This window comes from Podarcis muralis, chromosome 2 (genome assembly GCF_964188315.1).
Source record: "Podarcis muralis chromosome 2, rPodMur119.hap1.1, whole genome shotgun sequence".
Classification (NCBI taxonomy): domain Eukaryota; kingdom Metazoa; phylum Chordata; class Lepidosauria; order Squamata; family Lacertidae; genus Podarcis; species Podarcis muralis.
The window spans coordinates 62,160,242-62,185,479 of NC_135656.1; the positions used below are offsets into that span (position 1 = coordinate 62,160,242).

The 25,238-nt window shown below is 43.4% G+C and overlaps 1 protein-coding gene and 1 long non-coding RNA gene across 4 annotated transcripts in view; one reads left to right on the plus strand and one right to left on the minus strand.

The window, feature by feature from the left end:
- Positions 1-6,994: 6,994 nt before the first annotated feature.
- Positions 6,995-25,238, minus strand: part of CAMK2A (calcium/calmodulin dependent protein kinase II alpha) — a 108,502-nt gene continuing 90,258 nt past the window's right edge. The window contains exons 13-20 of one of the 3 annotated variants that reach the window (XR_003705248.2): positions 24,482-24,522; positions 19,836-19,868; positions 18,733-18,781; positions 14,309-14,384; positions 12,176-12,270; positions 10,878-11,106; positions 9,430-9,525; positions 6,995-7,168 (exon numbers count right to left, since the gene is read on the minus strand). Coding sequence is in view for 1 of the 3 variants with exons in the window: in XM_077924613.1 (XP_077780739.1) it covers positions 7,165-7,168; positions 10,878-11,106; positions 12,176-12,270; positions 14,309-14,384; positions 18,733-18,781; positions 19,836-19,868; positions 24,482-24,522 (527 nt within the window). In the remaining 2 variants the exon portion in view is untranslated. The remainder of the gene's footprint in view (positions 7,169-9,429; positions 9,526-10,877; positions 11,107-12,175; positions 12,271-14,308; positions 14,385-18,732; positions 18,782-19,835; positions 19,869-24,481; positions 24,523-25,238) is intronic. The other 2 variants (XR_003705250.2, XM_077924613.1) reach the window with 2 other exon arrangements.
- Positions 18,740-24,523, plus strand: LOC114591349 (uncharacterized). Its single transcript, XR_013391921.1, has 2 exons — positions 18,740-18,912; positions 24,305-24,523. It is a non-coding gene; the product is annotated as an uncharacterized LOC114591349 (long non-coding RNA).

A 25,238-nucleotide genomic window follows, 5' to 3' on the forward strand; every position in this document is an offset into this window, starting at 1 on the left:
TGAATGTAAGTAAGAAGTCAGGTAGGGCCCCATTCACACTACTGGACCAGCCTCCATTGCTCCCTTTTCTTAAAGGATCCCTATCAGATTCCTGGGAGTAGGGATTTCAGTGTGGAATGAAGAAAGACACGGCCAGCAGGTCAGCTGATGAATATTGCATTTTAGATTTTTGTTTTAATGTTGTGGCTTTTAGATTTTGTTAGACACCCCGTGCTCTGTGTGAGAAAGGGGAGGATGTAAGACAGTAGTCGTAGCAGCAGCAGCAGAGGTGGTGTAGTATTGCTGTTATTTTTATTATTCCCTCCTCAGAAGTGAGAGAGGGCAAGCTAGATCTCTGTGTGAAAAGAAAACAAGGGTCAGAATTTTAGTGGACACCCAACTTGTGTATATTTTAAAGGCACAAGCCTCCAAGGGACCTCCTTACAATAAACCTCCAGAGGTTTCTAAACCACCACCCCTCTTTCCATCCAAGTATATCAAGAAGCATAATCACAATTGAAGGAAACATCCCAACCAGGAAAAAGCACCTGAGGAGTAGAAGACAGGCCCTAAATCACCAAAGAGGAAGAGAACTTTCAGCCCTCCTTTCTGCTCTGTCCCTGAGTGTTGCATTCCAGATATGATACCCCTTAAAGACAGAAGCATCACAATAGAAAGTAAAACAGAGTCTGGGAGTCATTTAGTGACAATCAGCATTTTCCATACTCAAGAGTTTGTAGCTATTTTATTGCACTTGAAACACCAAGAATAAAACTGACAATCCCCATCTCCCCCACCCCAAAAATATAGCATAAAATTTTAGCAGTGATCATTTTGTTCACAGCCACAGCTTCAAAAAACTGGAACAATGAATCCAACACAGTCACACCGCTTTACAGGTCTGATTCACTTACAAAATATACTGAAGGATTTTGGAATATTCCAGTCACATCAAGTTAACAAACATTAGAGGGACGCTCCCTGACTATTTTGTTTGTTTACATTACAAAGCTGCTTTTTTTTCCTTCCCTTCTTTTTTGTGATTTTTTTTTTTTTGCATTCATGTGAAATAAATATTTCCATAGAGATTTCATATATTTATATGCATATATATTTATATCTTTATATATATCTTCTTATATACATTTATACTTTCTTCTCAAACCACTTTTCCAGCTTCTCCCCTTCTCCCCACAAATGTTACAAAAGCCAAAAAATTGTGCAACAGTTAGAAAAAAAAAACAAAAAATACCAAACTTTGCCTTCTCGTGGATTTTCCCTTACCAAAAAGGGGCAGGGAGCAGGACAAAAAGTGGCTGATTTGCAGCCATGCAAGAACTAAGGAGGAGGAAGGGAAGCCATCTTAACAAAAAGGAGAACATGTGGCATAACTGAACGAGAAAAGACAACTGGTATTCTCAGTTAGGTAGGAAGCAAAGTCTGAGCATATAAAGCTTTGCTCCAGGTTCCATCTATCTGAGTATATTTGAATATATTTATTTTTTCGTTCCACCAGCACAGTGGCAGCTGTAATGTACAGTGGAAAGGGTTTCCTAGGAACCATTCTGTCACACATAGGAACCTAGGAAGCTGCCTCTTACTGAGTCAGATCCTTGCTCCATCTAACTTCACTTATACTGACTGCCAGCTGCTCTCCAGGGTTCCAGGCAGGAATCATTCCAACCCCTACCTGGAAATGCTGGGGATCAAACCTGAGAACTCCTGCAGGCAAAGCAGATGCTCTGCTACTAAGCCACGGTCCTTCCCTACTGCTAACTTCATCTCTAGCTGGAAATTAATTTCTGGGATCAGTTGTGAAGTAGGTAAGATGACTAGACTTCAACAAGGAGCAGGCTAACTTTGCAGTTGTTTTCACATCAGTGGTAGAATGCTAGGTGAGGTAGCCCAGTTTCCCCCCACCTTGTCCAATTCAACAGGCATAAACTGTCCCTGATACAGGTATATCCCGATTCATCTTGAAAGTAACGAAATATGGAGATTACTCCTGTGCAGCTGTAGAAAATGCCAATAAATGCAGCACACCTTAATCCTGGTTCTAGACTGTTATGAGGAGTCAGGTAACCTCTTGTTGCTGTTTGTTAGATTTTCTTTCAGATTAGTTTGTCCCTCCTTATCCCTCTCCTTCCTGGTTATTGTGCCTTTTATTGCTCTTCACTGCTTTCCTATACATCCATGGTTTCTTTCTGTTCAAGACCGTAGACGAGGGATATTTTTATTTTATAAAATAAGCACAAATATAGATGTGCAGCCCTTCATGCACCAATAACTGATGTGGGATGCCAAAGTGGGTGAGGGGTTGAAATACTTTTGTGGGCTTGTGTAGAAGCTGAGGTTGTGCCATGGGAAAGCCCCTCTATTGCACTTCCACAAAGAATAGCAGGAGGTGTTTGTGAGGTTTCTACGGGGAATGGGTTGAAATGCACGAAAGCTTGTAGTTGTGGTTAAAAAGATAAGGCTACGCTAATGCAAGAGGAGGTCCAGGACAATACTCTGGATAAGGGAAATAGCAAGATGTTTGAATAAACATTAGCAAAGGGCATTGTGGTGGGAAAGGTTAGCACGGGTACCAGCAAAACCCAGTGTCACATTACTGGGACAGATTGTAAGATAAAAGTGTGAGTCATTTGCAGCACTTCCTCCCCAGGACAAACTATAACAAAATAGGCCTGTCCAGGCACAACTTCAGGATTTTTAACTGGTGTTTCCTCTTGGATCCTATCACTAGGCTGTGAAAGGGAAGATGTCACTGAACATTTGACTCGGCTGATAATGACAATGATGGTGATGAATAGTCAAAGCACATTTTCCAACAGCATCCCTTCTTGTTGGACTCCATAAAGCTCATATGGAGCCATGATATTGTTTTTTGTGCTCAAATAGATGCTGCTAACAGCCTACCGCATACTAGAGAGGAAATTCCAATTACATTTGTACCTTTCACCATCTGAAATCTGCCCCACTGCCTAAAACCGAGGGGCAAACTACATATTGTCCTGCAGGGGGTTAGAATAGGTGACCCTCGAGGTCCCTTCCAACTCTCTGGTTCTCTGATTCTGTGTTACATTACACACAAATGCACGCAGTGAAGCTCTGCTAATGTTTATAATGAAAAGCAGCTTCAAGAGTCTACAGTTTTGAGTGTTGTACTAAGAGGAGGAATGGAATGCTTAACCCATGCCCTGCCAGGTGTTTTGTTGGGTTCCACCCACCAACACTACACACAAAACTGTTTCACCTTTGTGGGAATTCCAGGAGCGTTTACCCTCCTAAAGCACTTCAACCCTATTGTGGGGAGGACGGGGAGGTGGGGTGGCTTTGGGGCAGAAAGATGTAAAGCATTCCTTTCCCTTTACCATGCCTTCAAAATCCCAGCCCCTTGATGCTGCTCGTGGGTTTGCTACATGCATTTCTGTGGAACATGTACTGCCTTACTGGCATCTGTAGCCTATGGAACCAGAATTGCACTTGGAAGAGGTACCCAAGTTATGTGCTCCAGAAGTGATTAGGATTCATAAGCCAGTGGGCCTCCATGATGGTGGAGAAAATGCAAGCGTCCTTTATTGTGGAAGCCAGGAAAGGTGAACTGGTTTGTCTCTAGGTATTATGCCACTGATACGGAAGAGTTTGGGGAGGTACAGACTATGGATCAAAATCTGGGTAAATTGCTTTCACGGTCAAAACAGGGTTTCAGAAATGCCAGTGGCAATCAGGGCGAAGAATACATGAGAGGGCCTTGAAAAGAACTTCATGGTAGAAGGCCCCTCCTTAAAGTGCAGGTGCTTAATCAGATGTTTTGGGCTAAACTTTAATGGGATGGATTGGATGCCTTGTCACCTGTCAGGTTCCCCTCTTTACTGGAAGACTTGAGAGAAGTCAGGCTCTGCTAGGACAGACTCCCCCTTCTCTTTGAAATGTTGAGGTTTGTGTTTGGAAAGGATGCCAGAAATCACGAAATATAAATTCAATGCAGGAGATAGTATTAATGTTGCCCAAAGAAACACAGTCAAAGCAGCTAATGCTTGACAGAATGTGTGCTTGGGAAACAGGAAGGAAGGGCCTCCTCATTCCTGAAGTACTCATCATAATACAGTGGAAGCAAAAGCCGGGTGCAATGGGTACAGCCCAGACAAGCCAGGCTATCAAGGTTTATCAGATTCATCACCTGAGCAGAGGTTTTCACAGAGAAATGGGTCAAAAATAGTTCAGTGGTCAGGAAATTTCAGTGCTGCTCAACTCAAAAGGAGAGAACTTCGTTGAAGTCCAATGTAAAATCAAGACATGTGAACACTGGCAGCTGAAAATTAGGCCTGTAGTTATAGATATGTAAAGATGAGCTGCCATGTATGTTCTAAATGCTACTAGTAGGTGAGGATAATGAAACAAAAATGAAACAAATTGACTGAAATCCAAGTAATTTGAGTGGGGAAATGCAAACAGGTCCTCAGGTCTATGTTTTTATGGCAAGCCCCCCTGATATGAAAGCCCTTCTCACCTCAGTATAATTTTTTGTATTCAGTTGAGCATCAAAAAAACTCCAATGATTCAATCACGTTATACTTTTTCTGTTAGAAATTGGAAAATGGTACACTGACAGCCCCTTCTGAGTAAAAAGCAAACTCCTGTTTAGGCAAATCAGATCCTGTCAAACGGCCCTCCTTTCCCCTTAGTCACTTTCCCCCCTCATCTCCAATGGGAAGTTATTCTTGCACTTTGCAAAACTTGGCTTTATATTGACAGATGTCTGCCCTGCCTTACAAGATGGAAAGCTAAGCACTTCAAACCACGGAAAAGGCAAAATCACACCATTCAAAATTTACACAGAGAGTTTCCCCCACTGTTGTTGTTGTTGTTGTTGTTGTTACTGTCCCCAAACAAGCATGTTTGTTTGCTTTGAAGTACACGTAGCTGTCTATAAAGTTAAATGTCATGCAAATGAAGAAAGTGCCATTTATAAGTTCCCTTGGTAGTAGAAGTGCACGGTAGTTAATCTCACATCAAAGAGTAAAGACTTGTAAAGTTTCAAAAAAATAAAAGATAACAAGAAACGGAAAGACTGCCAAAAAATTAACAACCATCACACTTCCCATACCTGTACTAGAAGGCAAGAAGGTGATGCCAAAAATAGAAGATCTTTCAGCCCCTCCATATGCCATCAAAACAACAATGGTGTCAGGGACATTCTGGCTTGTGAAGAACCCATTCCTGCATTCCTTGAAGATGACTCCAGTGTTTTTAAAAGCAGATGCTGTCGTTTGACCCCAGTTTGGAAGTTTCCTCAGTCTCTCCATTGGGTTCCTTTCATTAGGATGTGCGATTCTGATTGCCAAACCTTTCTCATGGCATATAGAGAGTACATGACCACAAGGAGTCCTATTATGGCGTAAAGCACTCTGAGATTTGCCAGAAGCCCACATCAGAAATCCTGCCCACATGTCCAGCTTATTGTGCCCTTCTGCACTTTCAAGAACAATTTGCCACAAAGTCAACTCCAAATGTAAACAATAACATATTAAGCCCCACCCACCCCATCCCAACTTCATTAAAAACCAGCCACAAACCCAAACAATTGATATTTCTAGGTATTACATAAAGATCCATTTTAGCAAATACTCAAAATCCATTTACGAAATAGCACGGAAGGGTTTTGTTTGTTTGTTTTTCATATAAAAAGGCATGCGCTCAAAGTACAAGAGATAGCGAAAGGTTTCATTTTGTTTGTTGAAAGCATAATCAAAACGCCTCAAAGTGTCATTAGTAAAGCTTGCATTCTCTGTCTTTGCTGGAAAGTGTTGGCCTCTATTTTTATGTCAAATTGAAGGGGCAGTTCTGTTTCCATAGTGCCCGCATCTTCAATGCTGTCAAATTGCCTGAAGTGTGTATGTGGGAAATTGTGGGATTAAAAAGGTTCAGCCTCCCCTCTTCCTCTTAATGGTGAATCTAAGTCTTGAAGGGACAGAGGGAAAAAGCATGACTCAAAATCCTGCCAGAAAGGAGCAAAAGGCCAGTTCAAAGAAAACTGAATTCTAAAATGAAACATCTAGGAGAGCCTTACTAAGATGAATAAAGGAAGTTCCTGTGGTGTGCTGGATAGTGGCAGAAACTGCCTCAACTATATCACTGTATTACAAATAAGGTGAAAAATACCCTGCTGCCATGCTGAATTTCCAACCTCTCATTTCATTTATGTGCTCTTAGACACATTATAATGCCAATATAGTGTTAACAGTTTCATTTCATGCACGTTCTGAAAAGAGAAAGGAATTGTCATGAACCTCAATTGGTCCAGGCACACAAAAAGGTACGTTCTCTGGGAAGAGAAATGGATTCTGCATTTTATGCGCCATAAAGCCATATTCATCCCAGCAGAATTTTACTAGGCTTTAATGAATATAGGCTGATACTTGTAAGATTTTAACTTCACACAGAACAGAAGATGTAGATGTAGATGAGTGACAGCGGTGCAGTGTGAACTGCTCCAGATTTAGATAATGAAAGGCGGCATAGAAATATTTAAAAATAAATAAAATGATTGGTCATGATCAAGCAAGAGTCTTGCGTTGCATGTATGCTTATCGATCTGGAATTTAGGTAACGCAGGGCAGTATAAAAGTATTTTTGATTTTGGCTGAGATCATAATCGAGCAAGAACTTTGCATTGTGTGGATGGGCATCAATCTGCCATTGCAAGGAGGTGGCTTCTGATTCTGCACTGGAACATGCTCCCTTTTCTCTCAGGCCCCTTAAGACTTAGTGGAAAACAGCAAAGAGACCAAAATAAACCATGTCCTTGTGAGGAACACAGTTAATTTTAAGTACTGAACCAGGGTGGTTCCATGAGATCTGTGGGCAGTAGTGGCTGAAGGCTACCCCCCACATTGGGTTTCTCCTGTTAACCACAGAAAAGCTTTTTCATGCAATAGGGTGTCTTGCCCTGTTCTACTACAATGGCACAAAGTGGCAAAATGCAGAGCGTGTGAAACAGAAGGAGAAAAAGTCTATTAAATTCTTGGTTTATTTTGGTGAGGAGCTCTGTGTGTGAAAGGAATTCCAGCAAGAACCAAGGAGGAGAGTCAGCAGCAGCAGCCAAGTTCCCTAGGTAAAGGATAGCAGGGATCTTCCCTTTGTAGTGAGGCAGTGAGAAACCTGGCCTGAGGGGCTGATGCTTCAGCTGAAAAACACAAAAGGAAACAGCTTTTTACTCCACCAAAATGGTGACCTTCCCATCTGGTTCTCCCCCCAACCCCAGCCACCCCCACCCCAAATAATTACTCTTTTCTATTTGTGAAGCCTTGTCCTCCAGCTGGCATCCACCTCTCAAGCTTTGTGGCGGGGCAGGGGTGAAGGAGTGAAGAGCACGAGAGGACAAGAGATGTCCAGGAGAATGTAAAACATTCGGTCACACCCACACTGTACACTGAAAGCATTCTTTGGTGTCATGGCTTCGCCCCAGAGAATCCTGGGAACTGTCATTTATTAAGGGTGTTGAGAGTTGGGTAGGAGACCCCTCGCAGAGCTACAGTGACCAGGACCCTTAACTAACCACAGTTCCCAGGATCCTTTGGGGGAAGACATGCCTGCTAAAGTGGTACAGGAGTGCTTTCAATGTGTTGGGTGGATGTGACTCATGTTGAGGGGGCCCACCTTCTTTCTGCAACTATCACCACTAGACTACTTTTGAACAGCCTTGCCCTGAAAAGAGAGCAGCAGCAGGAGGAGGAGAATAAGAGAAGAGCTGCACCATCCCGGTAGCTGCTTGCACCTCAAACTACTAAGTGCCACCATCTCTCAAGCGGAGAACAGAGCATTCAGGGAACCCAAATGAAAAGAACAGGCAGGAGCATACACCTAGATTGTCAATTAGCCTCAGAGAAGCATAAGAAGCAGTATGCCTCTTTAGTGCTGCTGAGACATCACTCTTGCACAGCGAGCTGGATGGGGAATTAAAATAGCGGTTCCGTGTAGCACAGATCTTCCCCATTAGCATCCTGCAATGCCTATACACATGATGAAGGAGGAACAGGGCATGGCAGCTATTGAAAAAAATGGGGGAGGGGAATTAATTTTGTTTTAAAATATTGAGGAAAGGGTTCCTCCACCCCTTTATGAATGCACATTCACTCTAGAGCACCAGTTAACTTTTTTTCTTAAAGTCCCACATGCCAGGGAAATGACACAAGGCATCTCTGACAAGCAGGGGACAGAGGAAGGATTAGGCCTGCATTGCCTGACATACCATTTTAGGTGCTTTTAAAAAATGGTCCTTCCTTGTTATGCTGAAGTGCAAGTGCAGCAAGGCATTTTCATTAGAATTCCAAGCTCTACAGCTGAGAGAAACCAGAAAATGATGGGAGGGAATCTCCTTGCTTGCACTGAGCCCCAGAAAGGCTTGTAAAATAGTGAGAAGTCTCCCTAGCCCTCTCTGGCTTGAAACTGTAAGGAGCATCACAATGTTGTTGTGGTTCCCCACCCCAAATTTGTGCATGCATCTATTGCTCTACATGCAGCAGTGCAATAAGGAAGTGTCAAAAATATTTTTAAACCCTAAAAGTCTAACAGTGGCTGCACATGGGCAGAAGTGAAAGCCAGTTGAATCAATAGCTCTCTGCATAAACATGCTGAACAAGCTAGTGGGTTGTCGCCCCCCCCCCCCCGGTTCAACTGGAAAAATTGCCACAAATTAGATATGGGATGGGGGGATATGGCAAGGTGACACAGAAAACACCAGAATGCAACCATCTGTCAAAAATTTCATCTGGATTCTCTATGGTACCTAAATGAGGGAAGGATGGCAATTCCTCAGAAAACAGTTAGTGTGGAGGCAAACAGGAAAAGCAGCTACCACAAATAGGGTAGATGATTCTGTCAGTTTCACTTTTTCTCTGTCCCCAACCTTAATTTAAGTTAGTCACATTTGTATCAGTCTGTGATTTTTCTTTTTAAAAAGTCCTCATTAAAATTTGCTTGCATTTTAGTGCACATTTCTCCTAATATACACATTTTTGCAAGTAAATTATCTAATGCAATGCATTTTAGCATGTTGCTTTCACTAATATATATGTATTTTATGCACACTTTCCCCTAACAGTCATATTTTTGTTCACATTTTCTGAACATTTTCTGAATTTCACAAGTGGGAATTACACAGGTTTGCATGGCATTTTTCCTCCATCCCTAACTGCAAATAAATTTGTTTAATCCCCAGCGGGGTGTGTTCTTGTACATCACCTTGAACACTTTTTTATTTAAGCAGAGAGGCAATTCATAAAAGCAATGAATGAATGACTCTAACTTCAGTAGTAGTTTTCAACAGAGTGAGTAACCACTATCACGCTGGCCGCTAAGGGCTAGCCGTGGAGTCTCATCAAACCTGGACAAAAGATACTCTTCTCTGCTATCAGGGATGCCCATATGGAATCTTCTTGCACTCACATCAGAAACAGATGATCAGACACACGTGAAGTATCTGATGCTGGACTGTATCATTCCAGAGTGCAGGTGGGGGCTTGTGTGTTTGAATGTTCCCGCCTATTAAAAAACAAACAGTGTATACCCTTAACTTCATTTCTGCACCTTCACACCTTGTTATCAAGAAGTTTAGAGAGTGATAAAATAACACAGTTTTTCCCTCTTCACTTTCAACTCCACTTTATGGATAATAAAGTTATTTTCATTTCTTTTGATGATTTAAACTGGCAGTGCATTAGTTAACATGAAATACGAGGATGCATCTTTCTTCACTGAGAAAACACCTATGACAGTCATAACATCACAGTAAGAAAATGAATGGGGATGGGGAAAAGAACGTGGGAGCCCCAATTCTGAATGACATCACTAAAAGTTGAAACTTCTAAACCAATATAAACTGGGGTGGGTTGGTATTTTGCAATTAATTTGGCTTGCTCTGGCATAATAAATATCTCCTGTCACGTGACCAGATTCAAACATCATGTTCACAAATAATTTGACGTGGTAAAATTACCATGTGAAAAAGTGACCTGTGAACTGGGTCTGAGAGAGAGAGAGAATGTTAAACTTGCTCTAACTCCAAGAACCAGTCATTAGACACTTCTATTCCATGCATGTCATTGCCACCAATAAAATACCATTCTGAGTCTACCACATGGGGGGCGGAGTATTCTCCATTCTGGTAGCATGCATGTGGATCTTAGCAAATCATCAAACAATAATGTGTGACTGTAACTGGTGGGAGGTTAAACTAAATATGCATGAATTGCCTTTGAATCTCTTGTAATTTAATGCCATGAATGCACCCTTGCATAAAGGCAAATGAATAATCCCCGTCTGGGGTTCCCAATGTGGTGCCTGCAGGCACTACAGCACTCTCAGGCATCTGTCAAGGCCACCTCCAATTTTAAGTTTTGTTTTCAAAATTGTGGTTTGGGGCTTTTCATTGTTTGAGGGAGAGGCACCCTAACCCTAACCTGTTGCATTTTTAAAAAAAAATTATTTGTTGGGAGTGGTGTGTAGGTATTTGATTTTGAGAGACCGGGGGGGGGGGGGCGGTCCTGAGCACTGTCAGTTTTTCTTCTGGGAAATTTATTTTATTTTGTGGTGCCCACAACAGTTACTTAGATTTCCAAAAGCGCCCCCAGGCCCAACAAGGTGGGGGACCACTGACATAGATAAAAGTTCTTTCAGGAAGGTTTTGACCTAGCTACAAATATTGTTAAGCCATGCATATGTGTGTTACATTTGGCCTTCGCTGCTGTTCTTTCCTTCTACTGCCTTGCTTATACTCTCGCCTTTAATTTACACTTCTCTATTCCCGTTTACACTGTGGAAACGGAATATTCAGTTTTCAATGGTATGATAAGGGTGGCTTTGAGAGGGATCACCAAGGCCTGGGGATGACTTACTGTGGTAAGACAGAAGGTGCTCCAGATCTGTGGAAGTGAACAATTTGCCATTTGCCATCCCGGCGGTGCCAGATTCGGGTCTCCTCCGACTGTGCAGTGCGAGGGATCCCACTGGTGTCGACGTACTGCGTGATGCGGATGTAGGCAATGCAGGCAGATTCATCTCCCATTAAGTGGATGTGAGGGTTCAGGATGGTAGTGTGGACCGGCTTGCTGTTTCTAGACCACACTGGGGGTTGAGAGGAAAGCCAGTGAGATCAATGCTGCCTCCGTCTCCCCATAACTAGGACGGACATCTTTCTCTAATCTTTATAAAATCATTGTAGCAACAAGGAAAAAGAAGGCGTATGCACAATATTTCTAGGCTTGTTTCAGTTTATGTCCCAATCATAGGGAGATTATTCTCTTAAAAATTCATTAAATTGCATTCACTGACCAGTCCACAATCTAAAAACTAAAAACATTGTTTGGGATTTCAACATTGTCAGCAAAAGTACTGTAGCTTGCCAGGTGGAACAATCCCCCCTCCCCTCCTGTGTTGTTCTGGGGGGTTCTCCTGACCCCCACCCCAGCCATTGGGGATGGGGCACTGTGCAAGCAGAAACCCTCAAATAGGGCTGGTGCTAACAGGGTTCATTAGGTGAATCCTGCTCATCCACTCTACATTCAACCATTTATGATTTGGTTTGAAACTTTGGAAATGAGTGAGAGATTAAGAGCACAAGCCTAACCAAGTCTACTCAGAACTAAACCTTCAAATGCATACCTATGAACTTACAAAGCTGACACATACTATTGGTCCATCCAGCCCAACATGGTCTATTCAGACTGGGAATGACTTTCCAGGGCCTCAGCCAGAGGTCTTTCTTAGCCTTGATACAGATATGCTTTTTAACAGGAGGTGTTAGCAATTAAATCTGAGTTTGTGCTGTATCTCTGATATACTGTCCTGCCCTTAAATGCATGTGCTAGTTCAGCCAAGTTGTCCTTATCTTTTCAGAAAGCTCAAAAAGAGATAAGACAAATTTAAGGCATGTTAGGTCTATCTATTGCTGTGAACCAAAATGTTCAAAGGATGAAATTTCTACTCTGACAAGCAGAATCTTGGCGGGTAACAGGATAGAAGATTCCATCTATATGCCTTCAAATCTCTTAGCATACTTTATTTTAAAACAAACTGGTTGTAGTTAAGAGGCTGGTCCCTGGGCTAGAAGGCTGATGAAGTGACCCAATATTGCAAATATTTCCATTCTGATAAGAGAGTCAAAGGGCCTTTTGACAAGGCAGAGGGTGCTTACAGTTTTCAAAGTAGAATCTATGGAAATCCAGCCCTTCCACCAGGTTCCCTAGAGCTTCTGGTTCAAAAGCTGTCATCCCAGGGTCACACATTTTCCTGGAAGAGCCCATGAAAGGACCAGGGTCAGGGTGGAGAGAGAAAAGGAAGTGAAATAACCTCATTGTCTAGTCACATGTCTTCATTCCTATGGATTTAACACCAATGAAGTTAACCTGACTATGCAATACAAATACATAATTTATTTCTCATAATATATTTTAATTTATTTCTCTTAGCTCTTAAGCATACCACTGTGCTCAGTGACACACTTCAATAGCTTCTCTGCTTCTTGGCCTGTGACCTTAAAGGACATGTTCTCAGTTTTGAAGAGTGAGGGGCTGCAATAATTTCCTAATGGATTGAAGAAATTGTCATTTTGGTGGCAGGTTAAAGGAAGCATCTGTAAAATCCTCCCGCAGGATGGACAAGCTTCATGTCCTGAGTGCCCTTTATTTGCCCCAGAGCTTTCCCCGCAAAAACTCGCTCTTTAAAGCTCAATCGGAGTAAATGGCAATCCATGAAAAATCTGAATTGACATTTGCTCTGATTTTGATGTGTTGGCAGGTGGGCTCTTTCTAGGCCCAGGTAAGTGTGAATAAACTCAGAGCAGTGCTGGCTCCCAATGTCTTTCCAAGCACAATCTGCAAGGCTGGTGTTAATAGCTCTGAATGGTTATGGTGTGTTTCATATTAGAGAACACTCCCTGCTCCTGTATGAGACCACCCACCAATACATCAAAATCATCTGACAGGTCTCTGCTTTAACTTTCATCTTTGTCAGAGGCTAGAGGGAAAACAACAGTAAGTGGCGCCTTCATTATGGAACACTGTTTTCCTGAAGACTCACCACATCAGCTCATTTTTTATTTTTAGAAAGTTAGTTAAAAGACAAAAAAATCATTTTGTTCCAGTGGGATTTTGGGAGGGTCACTTTGTTGACTGTATGACCTGGCAGAGATTTTTATGTTTCATAAATCTACTAGGGAAGGTTCTCTGTCGACTCTTCCTTGCCACTGATTCGTTCTTGATTTGTTGTCTATTATCTGTAATCTAATTGCTTCATATTGTTTGTATTAATTCTTGTTTTATGCCACGCTGCCAACTGCGTGGGGGACTTTATGGAGCCATCCTTGGGCAGATTCAAAACAAATCAATAAAATATATCCAGCCTTATTGAAGTTAGCAGAACATGCATCAGTTCCAGTGTGCTGGCATCCTGCCTTAGTAAACAGATGGGTTTCAACTGAGGTTTCAAATAGTATATTTAAAAATAAATAAATAGGTGAAAGGCACTCATTTAACCCATTACCCACAATGGAAATACTATTATAAATTATGGAGGTTAACTTTGGGTTCCTCATTATCTTGTTAAGCTTTAATGAGTTAGTGCTAACTATTTTGAAGTTATGCTGAGATGAGCGTAAAGTAAGATTCATTTAGGAATATGGGAAGCTGCCTTATACTGAGTCAGCCTATTGGTTTCTCTCTCAGCTCTCCCTGGGAAGGCCAGGGATTGAGCATGGAACTTTCTGCACAAAATGCAGAAGCTCCAGCACTGACCTGTGCTCCTTCCCATAATATTACCGTGCTAACTGGTTGATTCATAAAGATAGAAAGGGGTTTTGTTTGCACGTTTGTTTTCAAACAGGCCCTTCTTGTAGACAGGAGAAAAACAAACTCAGCAGCCTCTACTCTTCATCAATAAACCCATGCTTCTTTGTTCTCTTAACCAGGAATCCAGGGCCTTTGCTTGCTCACTCAGCAGTAATAGCTGCGATTTATCCTTGGCCAGACTGCAAAATGAATCCATCCATTTTAATTTTGATGGGAGATAATAATGACAGAGTGGCTCGGTATGAACAGAAGAAACGGAAAACACAAGTTCTTGAAGTTCATTTCTAGCTGTGCTTTGAAAACCCATAAAAGAAAACCACTAATTTGCTTGCCTTCAGAGCAACCTGACATTTCAAAACTGTTTTTTCACAGTTAAGGCCATTTGAAGGATTTCCTGCTAACCCTCTTCCTCCATACTGGGCCAGCTCAGGAATATACTTCGCTCTCTTGTTAAAGTCAAGACACCCACTGGGCACACTCACGTGTAGGACTCAAAGTCCCCATTGCTTATTGCTTCAATCAGCTGCTCCGTCACCTTAATGATTTCCTGTTTTCGTACTGTTGGTTTAAAGGGGGGGGGGGAGAAGGGAGAGAAAATATTGAATGTAAATTAAGACAGTGAGAAAGGGCATTGTTAGAGCTGTGTGGATGTCACAGTGCTGTGAACCGCAGAAAGTGGTAGTGCACGTAGAACTCGACTTTCTAAAAATGCCTGCTTTCATTTTAAAAAGCACCTCAAGTTTCTAGTCCTTATTGCTGTGAAGATGTATTTGAAAATCTTTGGGGCAATGCCTTTCAAAATCTCAGCAGGCGGCCAAGAAGATCAGAGGTTGAGGATAGGGCTTCTTTGCTTCTGCCCTTCTCAGAACTACCAAAACTAGAAAACTGAATTGCTTGCATACAGAATTTAAATATTTTTATTTTTATTACATATAGACAGCCCTGAATAGTCTGGCAGAAGGGGAGGAATTTAAAGAAAGACTTACTAGATGGAGAGATTATAAAAACAGCTGGGAAAAGATACTCCTCCAGAATGAGGAAGATTTAGAAATCTTTGGTTCTGTTTCTACTTTTCAGTGGAAGGGCTGAGGGAAAGGCCAGCTCAGTATTTAGTGATTGCCTAGGCGGGGGTGAGGTCCATGCAGCCCTCCTGATGTCGCTGGACTAGAACGCCTGTCCATTTAGCCATGCAGGCTGGAGGTGGCAGATTAGTTCCCAGCCTCGGAAGAATCAACTACAGGGCAAGCCTTACCATAAACACCTCAGCTGTGGTGGTGCTTGGCAGGTGACACACAAGCAGCCTTCAGAGGCATTTACAGACATGGCTGGTGCTTTCCTGCCAGTCTGCACAGCTCTTTCAACACAGTGGTTGAAGCACAGAGAAGCAATTACACCAGGCTTAGGGAGGCAAGCTTTTGTTGCTCAGCTACATTACACCCCAGTAGGGAGAGGAACTGGCAGAGGAAACAAATGGAGCAGCAAAGAGACCCTGGCAGCGGGGGAAGGATAGTAAGAGGGGGTAGAATGAGAACAAAAGGCATCAGTGCAGACTAAGGACTGAGAAGAGGCGGAGGAGAGCGTTGTTACAAAATGGCACCTTTCTTGGCCAAAGAGCAGCTTGTTTTCACTTTTGGCCATGAGTGAGTGACTGCCACTTCATTTAAAAACAAACCTTGGCAGGGCAGGCTGCTTTCCTGGCACTCTGAGCAGCACTGTTAGAATAGCCGTGGTGGTATCTCCTTTTGCATGTGCAACTTTTTGCACCGTGGAGAGCACAGTCTTAGACTATGGCCAGGGGGTGCGACAATCACATATGCAAACACGGCTTGCCAGTTTGTGGGAGCTTCCCACACCAGTAGCAGCATCTTCACTGGAGAGATGGCTCTGGTCACACCAGCCAGGAGACCCACACAGGTGCCAAGAGGGACCTGTTTTATTCAGAGGCCTGAGACTCTTAGTGGCCTAAAGCACAGCGAGGTTGTCCCCTTCTGCTGTGTTTCAAGTTGCAGTTGCACACTGTACAAGCCAGAAAGGGCACCGGGATGCCTTCACCTGATGTGTGTTACCTGTTTGGTTTCCCTGCCAAACTCCTATGCGTTAAGTTGTCATCTGAGCATGTGCAATGGTGGTCTCAAATGTACACACCTCAACTTAACGGTGATTGTGGCTTATGTTTTCAAATCAGATGGAAGCTGTTGTGAGGGAAAACACACCCAACAGCAGGATTTCTTTAGAAACTACTGGTTGTTGTTGTTTTGTTATTATTAGTAGTAGGATTAGTATTAATTGATATCAAGCATAAAATGTGTAAATGAATGACATGTTACAAGGTGCTCCCTTCTTCGGGCTTCAAGATATGTGAGGAGGCAACTTTTTCCTTCCTTTAAATTTCCAAAGGTTCAAAACATTGGTAAATATGTGATTTTGATATCTGCATAGGGAAGCTGTTGTGGGGATGGCAGCTTGATGAGCTGAGAAATGCCAGATAGGGAAAGAATTAAGCACACAGTATCCCAAGTCACTGGCTTCTCTGCCGAAAGCCTTCCTCGCACAAAAAAAGCCTTGCTCACAAATCTTTTCTTTTAAAAAATGGTGCTGGGACTCGTTACAGGTACTTGCATCTCACGTGCTGTTAGCCCCTACACCCTTGTGAACAAATGACTTGTCATGGGAGGCTGTGTGCCCCGATTATATGGGATTATTATTCCTGAAAGGCAGGCTTGAAGTAGTGGCTGTGAGGTTTACCTGGATCCCTGTGTCAGAATCTGTGTGGGTTGCTTGCAGCAACAAAATATGAACAGCCTCTTTGTGCCTCCCCCCCCCCCCAAGGAATGAGAAAATGTGCCAAGTCAAGTTCCTCAGGTTTCTTTCACTGCCCTTCAAAAGATAGATGCTTTAAAGTTTGGAACAACAAACTTCTTTCAAAAACAAACACAGAGACCTCACCATTACCCTCCTTTTCACTTTAAAGAAGCCTTGAAGACAATACAAATTTTAGGATGATTCTTTTCTGCCCTCCTTCCTTACCTCTGCTTTTTGTTGGATCTGCAAGAGGGCTGAAATCTCTTAGAAATCCAGCAACACATTCAAGGAACTGGATCTTCCAAAAGACTGTGCCAAAGCATTCCAATGTGCTTATTAATAAGGCTAAAATATGGGTGTCCTGTGGGTAGATCTAATTCCCTATACTAAAGAGACAAAGTGGTTAATGATAAAATGCGCAGGGAAGCCTTTCCTCATCAGCAGTGTTTCTATCATTTCATATTAATTTGCCACACACACACACTCCTGCCTTTCCTGCGGGAGTTATTCCCAGAGAGACAAATTTTCAATTAACTTTAATGTCAGGCCAAAGTCCATCTCCACAGCAGATGAGTTCCCTTCATTTGGGGAGACTTTACAAATTAACACTGATTTCCCAAGCTATTATGGGAACGCTGTGGCCTTGTCAGGCAGGCAGTAAGAAAGAGGCCTCACTAAGGTTCTTCCCAAAGACTGGTTTAAAATGGTGACAGTGAAACTACTTCCATAGAGACTCGGTGGAGAAGAGGAATGAAAAAGTCAGTGTTTGCCAAGTTGTTAGAAAAATCACAACACCCTGCAAGCTGAACCGAGGGAGAGCAAGGGATTTAAGTATCTAGGGCAGCCTTTTGCAAACTCGAGTCTCCAGATATTGCTGAACTTCAACTCTCATTAGCCCCTGCATGCATAGCAAATGGCCAAAGACAATGGCAAAGGCGAGGCTGGGACTGAAAGGTGCATGACTGTTGAGTCCTTCGCATGCTGCCCTGCTAGCCCTACGCCACTTCGCGAGGCTGGAATCTGATCTGAATGATTCACCCGGCAAATCATTCAGATCTGATCCCAGCCTTGCCATGTGGTGCAGGGCTGGCAGGAGGCGTGAAGAGCCAAATGCGCAGTGCTCCCCAGAAAAATGTGCCCAGGGCATCGCCCCAGCAGCGCCCCCTCCAATGCTATGTCCCTGAGTAGGTGTGGTGCAGTGGTATGTACAAATGAGGTCTAATTGCCTTGCTAATTCACAAATGGTAGTCACAACAGCGGTATTATTCTGTAGGAGAATTTTGCGCATTGCACATAAATTGATACAGGACCACTTATCATGAAATTTGAGTCTTTTAGATGCATCACAGTAAATTTCTGCACACAGTTGATTTTTCTTTTACTTCACAAAATAAGTTTTAGATTGCAAATTCACGACAGAATAGTTTTGTGACAGCTGAACAGTTTTACTGACCAATCCTGGTCAGTGGGCTATAGAGTAAGGCTGAAGTTTTCATTCATTGAAAAATGGATGAAAAATAAAACTCTAAGCTTCAAATTTCATTTTACAGTGGTGCCCCGCAAGACGAAATTAATTCGTTCCGCAATTTTTGTCGTCTAGCGAATTTTTCGTCTTGCGAAGCACGAAATCCCATAGGAATGCATTGAAAATCAATTAATGCGTTCCTATGGTCAAAAAAAAGTCCAAACAAAGCCAAATTTGGTACAACAACAGTTTATTAACTGCTCTTTAAAGTCACACATACTGTAAAGAGCAGTTCAAAAATTGAAGGGAAAATAAATTAACTTTATAAACAAAACATGTCTTTGTTTTTAGACAAAGAAAACAAAGTCGCGAGACGTTTTCGTCTTGCGAAGCAAGCCCATAGGGGAAATTCGTCTTGCGAGGCAAATCGAAAACGGAAAAACCTTTCGTCTAGCGAGTTTTTTGTCTTGCGAGGCATTCGTCTTGCGAGGTACCACTGTAGTATTTGAACAGCTCTATCTATATAGGCTGACAGCGAGAATTGCCTAGGGGTCCATAGTCTCACAACTCATGTTTACTGGAAGTCATTGACTAAAAAGGGTTTCCTTTTACCCCTTCCGCCACAGTCTTATACTATACCTTTGGTGTCTTCATCCTCAATGGTGGTGTTTGTGCTCTCTGAAGATTCCTGGAGAAAGAACGGAGAGGACAGAAGCAAAATAAGATGCACCCAAATGGTTTTCCCCCCCAGAAAACCGGTAACCCATCACCCAGGTTCTACCTCAACAGAACCAAACACTGCAAAGGGACGAAAACCAGGTAAGCATCAGATAAAAGCACTTGTCAGTAACCACAGATTTTGCTTTGTGACTGTAATACTTGTCTTGACTTTGAAACCACAACTGAGCCGGAGGTCCGATTGTGAAGAATCTTGCAGGAGTGAATTCACTAGTATTCCACTGCACTAATATCAGGAGTGAGAGGCTTGACATCTCCTACAGCTACAGCTAGCAGGGGGCAAGAAGGGCTGTGTAGGAGTGAAAGACACCATGTTGACTACAGTTGGGAGAGGAATGTACAAATTAACAAAGAGAGGGAGCTAGGATGAGAGAGTGAGGGAGATTGTGCAGGAGTGAAAGAGACCACATTGACCGCATAGTAAAGAAAGAAATGTACACTCAAACAGAGAGGGCTGCCAAGAACCACATGGACCGCCAAAGGCTGACACACACCTCTTTCCATAAACAGCCAACTGGTACACAGATTAACACAGAGAAAGGGAACCATTTGCTTCTCATCAAGACAACTCTGGTAGCTGGACTGCAACCACCAGTTCATCCCACCAGAGACATATTGCAAACAATATTAAACAGCAGATTGACCAAGGCCGTGCCAGCCATTTGGTCTCCTGTGACCGAACAGTTCCAGCAAAGCCATATAAGATGGCCTTTCCTTCACGGCTGCTTGGACTGGTGCAGCTTGCAGATCTGCTAGAGGAGAAGTTCCATGGAGAACCTTTCGCTAGAAAATGGAATTAGGTTCTCAGTGCTCTTGGGCTTCAACTATCCTTCTGCTCCAGCCGTTCCTGTTTAGAAGGATCCCCATAGGGGAGGATGCTGCTCTGAAGGAATTACTTTCAGCCCTGCTCTCCACACCTCAGAGTGATTCCCCAAAACAGGGAGGGCTGGAACATGTTGAGAGGCCCAACATTATCAGCATTGAGGAAGACAAAGGACACTCACCATTAACTGAACGCTGGAACTGGACTTTCTTTTCTGGAAAAACAAGGAGAAGAGATAGGACAAGAAGAGACACAGAGTGAGAAAGAAGGAAGAGAGCAGAACATGGGACGCAGTGGGTCCTAGGACACCTTTTTGCGATCCTACTAGAAAGGTGAAGAGTTTGTGAATAAATCTGATGCTTAATGCCAAAGAGAAGTCAAAACTCTCACAATGCAAACCATGCCAATCTAACTTTCCAGCACAATTAACAAATCCATCAGCCTTGTCCACTATTCTATGTTTGGACCCGCAGATGTCTGCATCCCTATGAACCTTAACATCCTGACCCAGGGCAGGGCTCCACCTTAACATCTTTCCTGCCATTTTCTAATCCAATCCAACAAAAGATTTCCAAGCTGAAGAGGAATCATGTTTTGAGATCTGTAAATACTAGTCACCAAGCTAAAACTGCCACACCAACTTAACTTGTGGACACAACAATATCTGAATACAGCCCTCCGCAAATGAAATGCTATACTTTTCCAACCCTCCTTGCCACTGTGATTTTGCATCATTCTACTTGTGGCAGCAAAAAGCTGGAGACATTAAATACTGGAATTGTTCACTTTGAATCCTAAAAGAATAAAGCCAGAAGAAATCCAAATGATCCTCTACTGCACCGAATGAGGATGGGCATTTTACATCTATAGCATCTCTGAAAGCCTTCATAGACAGTTACACTACTGCTGAACAGTCTTGTTATTCACTAATCTAAATCTGCATTCTCACTGTGATCGAAATTTGTTGCTTCTCATCCTGTCTTCAGTGATCACTCTTCTAAGGTCATGTCTGCACATCATTTTGGCATGATAATTCAGGTACCAGTAAAGCACTTAAAAGTCTTCACTATCCACACTAAGATGCAAGCATCTTGCCATTTGCAATGGTTATGAGATAATATCAGTGTTTGTTTGGAGTAGCCCAGTTATAATGCTGTAAAGGTAAAGGTAAAGGTACCCCTGCCCGTACGGGCCAGTCTTGACAGACTCTGGGGTTGTGCGCCCATCTCACTCAAGAGGCCAGGGGCCAGCGCTGTCCGGAGACACTTCCGGGTCACGTGGCCAGCGTGACATCACTGCTCTGGTGAGCCAGAGCCGCACACGGAGACGCCGTTTACCTTCCCGCTAGAAAGCGGTCCCTATTTATCTACTTGCACCCAGGGGTGCTTTCAAACTGCTAGGTTGGCAGGCGCTGGGACCGAGCAACGGGAGCGCACCCCGCCGCGGGGATTCGAACCGCCGACCTTTCGATCGGCAAGCCCTAGGCGCTGAGGCTTTTACCCACAGCGCCACCCGCGTCCCTTTGCACCAAATCAGAGTGGGGGTTGTTTAGGTGGGATGTGAATACCGATATCAGAGCTAGGAGAGGCTTGCTAGGGCATGAAAAATACAAATGAAGTAGATGATGGTCAAACTTTGAGCCAAGTGACGCCCTTTTTCTAGATTTGTTCAAGTGCAGCAACAAGTATCTGGGTGAGAAGAAACAGAACAGTGTGCAGGAATGTGCTATCACATAGCTTTCACCAGGGATTTCTTTTAAAAGTGTGATAAAACCTTGAGAGAATGACTGAAACCACAGGCAAACTGCAATGTTTACATGGACTACGACTGCAGTTTTTAGGAGTGGAAAGTCTGATTCATATAATCCCAGCATTGTACCAAAGGTGGTAAATCAACACAATGCCAAATGGTGGAAGTGAGTTTATTTGCATTGCAGACATGACCTAAGAAGCTCCTTCTACACCTCAAAGTAGTACTGAACAGCTCACAGAAGAAATCCTGCAAATAATTCAAGATTTAAGACTTTTGTCTTTTGATTCTTGATGAGCTTCTCTCAACACAGCGCTTTAATGTACATCAAAAGAGAGGCACATCATGTCATATTCCTAATTATCACTCAAAAGAGTCTTGAATAAGTTCTCTATCTGCTACCCCACAAATCCATTCTTGGCTTCTTCTTGCCTTCTCCACACTACTTCTTTCTGTCCTGTAGATGAAACTTGGAAAATGGATCTAGATGAAATCCAGAAAATGCAGCATCTAAACAGGCTCACCATAGGCATAGTGTAGAAGCCTCCATCCTAACCTTCTTCACTATTATTTATTTAAAAAGGTATCAAAACTGCATATATCTGGTGAGATGAAATGCGTTCTATGAGCTACAGTAGAAAGAGCCCATTGGCACTTGGTGATTCTGACTGCTTTATTTCATCATATGATATCCTCAGCTAGCCCTCTACAGCTTCTTCTCCAAAGCCAACCAAAAGACAGACTCTACTACAACTCTTAGATTTGGTACTTAAGCTATATATGATGAAGGTAGCTAGGCTCAGATGCGTGGTGGCTCCAATGAGAACATACCAAGAACCAAGAACTGTCTAGGAAACCTTACTGGACGGTAACTGTAGAAGCAATTGACGCAACATGACGCAACACAAAAGTGGTGACCTTATTAAAGTAGGACGTACATACAATAAAAGGATGCAACACAGGGCAGTGACTTTATTAATTTAGGATGTAACAGGATGTGACATGGGGCAGTGATTGCATTAATTAACAATGTAACAGGATGTGACACAGGGCAGTGAACTTGTTGAGTATCCACTGGTTACAAGAGGGGCAAAGCCTCTTCTCTCAATAAACTATTGGTGAAAGGGGTCCGTCGTCCTTTCTACTCTCCATGGATAGCATGTTTGCAGAGGTGGCACATAAATATCTACTTTTTCACTAAAAGGTGTAGCCAAAGTAGAGGGTAATATCCTTTCTGCAATGGGGGGTGTTGCCATTACCATGTTACTTCAAACACAGTAGGTAGGTTCTTTCTGTTAGCATGAACTGGTTAAACCAGAGAGTTTCATCAGAAAGGCAAGCTAACCATGAGATCGTGAACTAGACCCCACAATTTGTGGTGCCAACAGTCATCTCCTTCTACAGAGGGGGATATCAAAACCAAACAAGGTGAGGGGGAAGGAGAATCTGCAGCCAAGCCAATTTGACAATTAAGCTAAGTGGGATTCCACTGCTGGAATTGAGGTCTGTCCATCTGGGGTATTTCTGCAAGGAAATGGGGGTGAGATGACAGTGCCAGGAGTGGCTGTTAGCATAGGAAATAGGCAGATGGGCAAGCGTAAGTGTATCTCTTGGCCAAGGAACACTGTTGTCAGAATCTTCTTCATTCTTTGAAGAAACCTTTGCCACATCCTCAGATAGCCACCGAGTCTCAATTTGGCACCGTGGAAAGAGATGCCAGGCACCTGTCCAGAATACTCCAGTTTGGTTTCCAGAAAAGAAAATCATTATAATATCAGCACAAAGCCATTCTTTCAAACGCTAGCATTCAAACTTCACAAATATTTCAGAGCTGGAATGGGTGATGTCACTGGAATGAGCAAACCTGTTCATCCATTAATCTGCATCTCTGCCAAATCAATGAACCAGGTTTCAAGGCATGACATGAGTGCTGCAAACCCAAAGGGACCAATGTAGAATCAAAAACCTGGAGGAGGCGTGTGTGTGTGTGTGTGTGCGCGCGCGCTTTGGGGAGGATTTCTTGTGTCCCTAGTTCTGTTTTCAGTTTTAACCCCTTTCTCCCCTCCTTTTGGGTTGATGACAGAAACATCTATATTTTCTCATTCCTCCCAGGTTTTCAGTTCATCAGAAGATAGTTCATCAGGCCACCGTGGGAGACTCGGACTCAAATAAAACAGCAATGACCTATCTGAAAAGAAAAGGTGGCAGCTGGGCCCCTCCCCACTGCTCAGAGGCTCAGTCTAAACTGATGTCCACAGGAGCCAATCAAAGAAAGAGTCATCCTTGCTCCCACTCCCCATCCCATCTCCCTCTCTTCCATATTAAGTGTCTTTCAGTTTGTCTTACCTGCCCCCTTTACAGTATTAAGAAATGCCCTAGAGCCAATTCAAATTGTTGGGCAGGGGGATGTGGTAAAGCTCTCTTGGCCGATCCATAACATCTCCAAATTCACTCAGGTGTTGATTTGTTTGGAAGTGCTTCCGTGTCAAGATATTCCTTCACACAGAGATAACAACAAGCCAGGAAGAAGGCCTGCCTGATTTCTGAGGCACACTGTGGCATAATTCACTCCCACACAAGGACCAGAGGAGCATCAACCTCCAGATTTCTGAATCAGTTGGACTTGTGAGTTGCTGTCCTCTTGTGGGGCTGTTTCACCATGGCCTCCAAACATTTGGATTGGCTCTATTTCCCCGAAATGACCGTAGCATAGTAACAGTAAGACGGTAGGAGAAAGGCACAAGCTTTTTTCCTCCTCTTTATGAAAAGAAAGCAGGAATGGGAAGAGATTATGAGGATATGAGTTAGCCAAGCAAATTGAACATGAGTCAAGGCATCCATTACTCTAAGCAGCAAACTTTGCTTAGGTAAAGGTATTTGTTTTTCCTTTTTTGCTTTCAGAATGTGGAAATGTATTTCATGACGAGAAGAGGATGGTGCAAGAGATCCACTAATGCAAGGCCTTAACACAAAGGGCCTGGGCCACGCAGGGACCCATGACCACACAGTCCACCAGCCCAAACATTCCTGCCTTCTTGAGTACAGGCAAGCTGGTGGCTCTATGAGCCCAGGACTTACCTTGACGCCATCGTTCTTCTTGTTGCCACCACTTTTCCCTCCTGTGGAGAAAAAGTACCACGTCAAGAGGAACAGGCACGGTATCAGGGTCAGCACACTGAGAACCAGCAACATGGGGGGAGTTGTGTGAGAGCAGCAGAACGCAGGAACCGAAGATCACAGATTCAATTCCACCGCTTCCTCTGCTGGTAGCGAACTTGCTTTGCAATGATCCAGAGTTCTGGAGGAAGTCTCTTTCAGAAAACTATGCAGCCCACCAGCTGGATTACTGGGATCCTTCCCCGTGAAAAGCCACAGCCACTTGTACTCTCGGACTCCCAAATCTTTGAAGGAACCAGCAGAATGGCCAGCGACGGAGAGAGAAGGGAGCGGACAGAGCATTCTCTGACACTTGTTTCCTTCCTGAGAGGGCTCAAGGATCCTTCAACATGGCTTACAGGGATTCAGTCCTGCCCTGTGCCATCACCCTCACCTCCTGGGCTTGCCTGCCCTGTTTCGCGGTCTCAGATATGAACGCTAATGGCTCAACTATGATAAGATCAGCGTGCAATTGCCTGCCTGCCTGCCTTTCTCACACTCTGCCTCTTTCGCTAATTTTAGACCCCCATGCTGGTGGGGTCATGTGCTACAATTATGACATCCTGACAGCTGCAGCCCACATTTTGACAATGATGAAAAGCAGACATCTTCCCCCATGCCTCCCTCCCCCATGACTATCCCAGAGCCAGCCTCGTCTCCTGGGACTGCAGCCCACTCA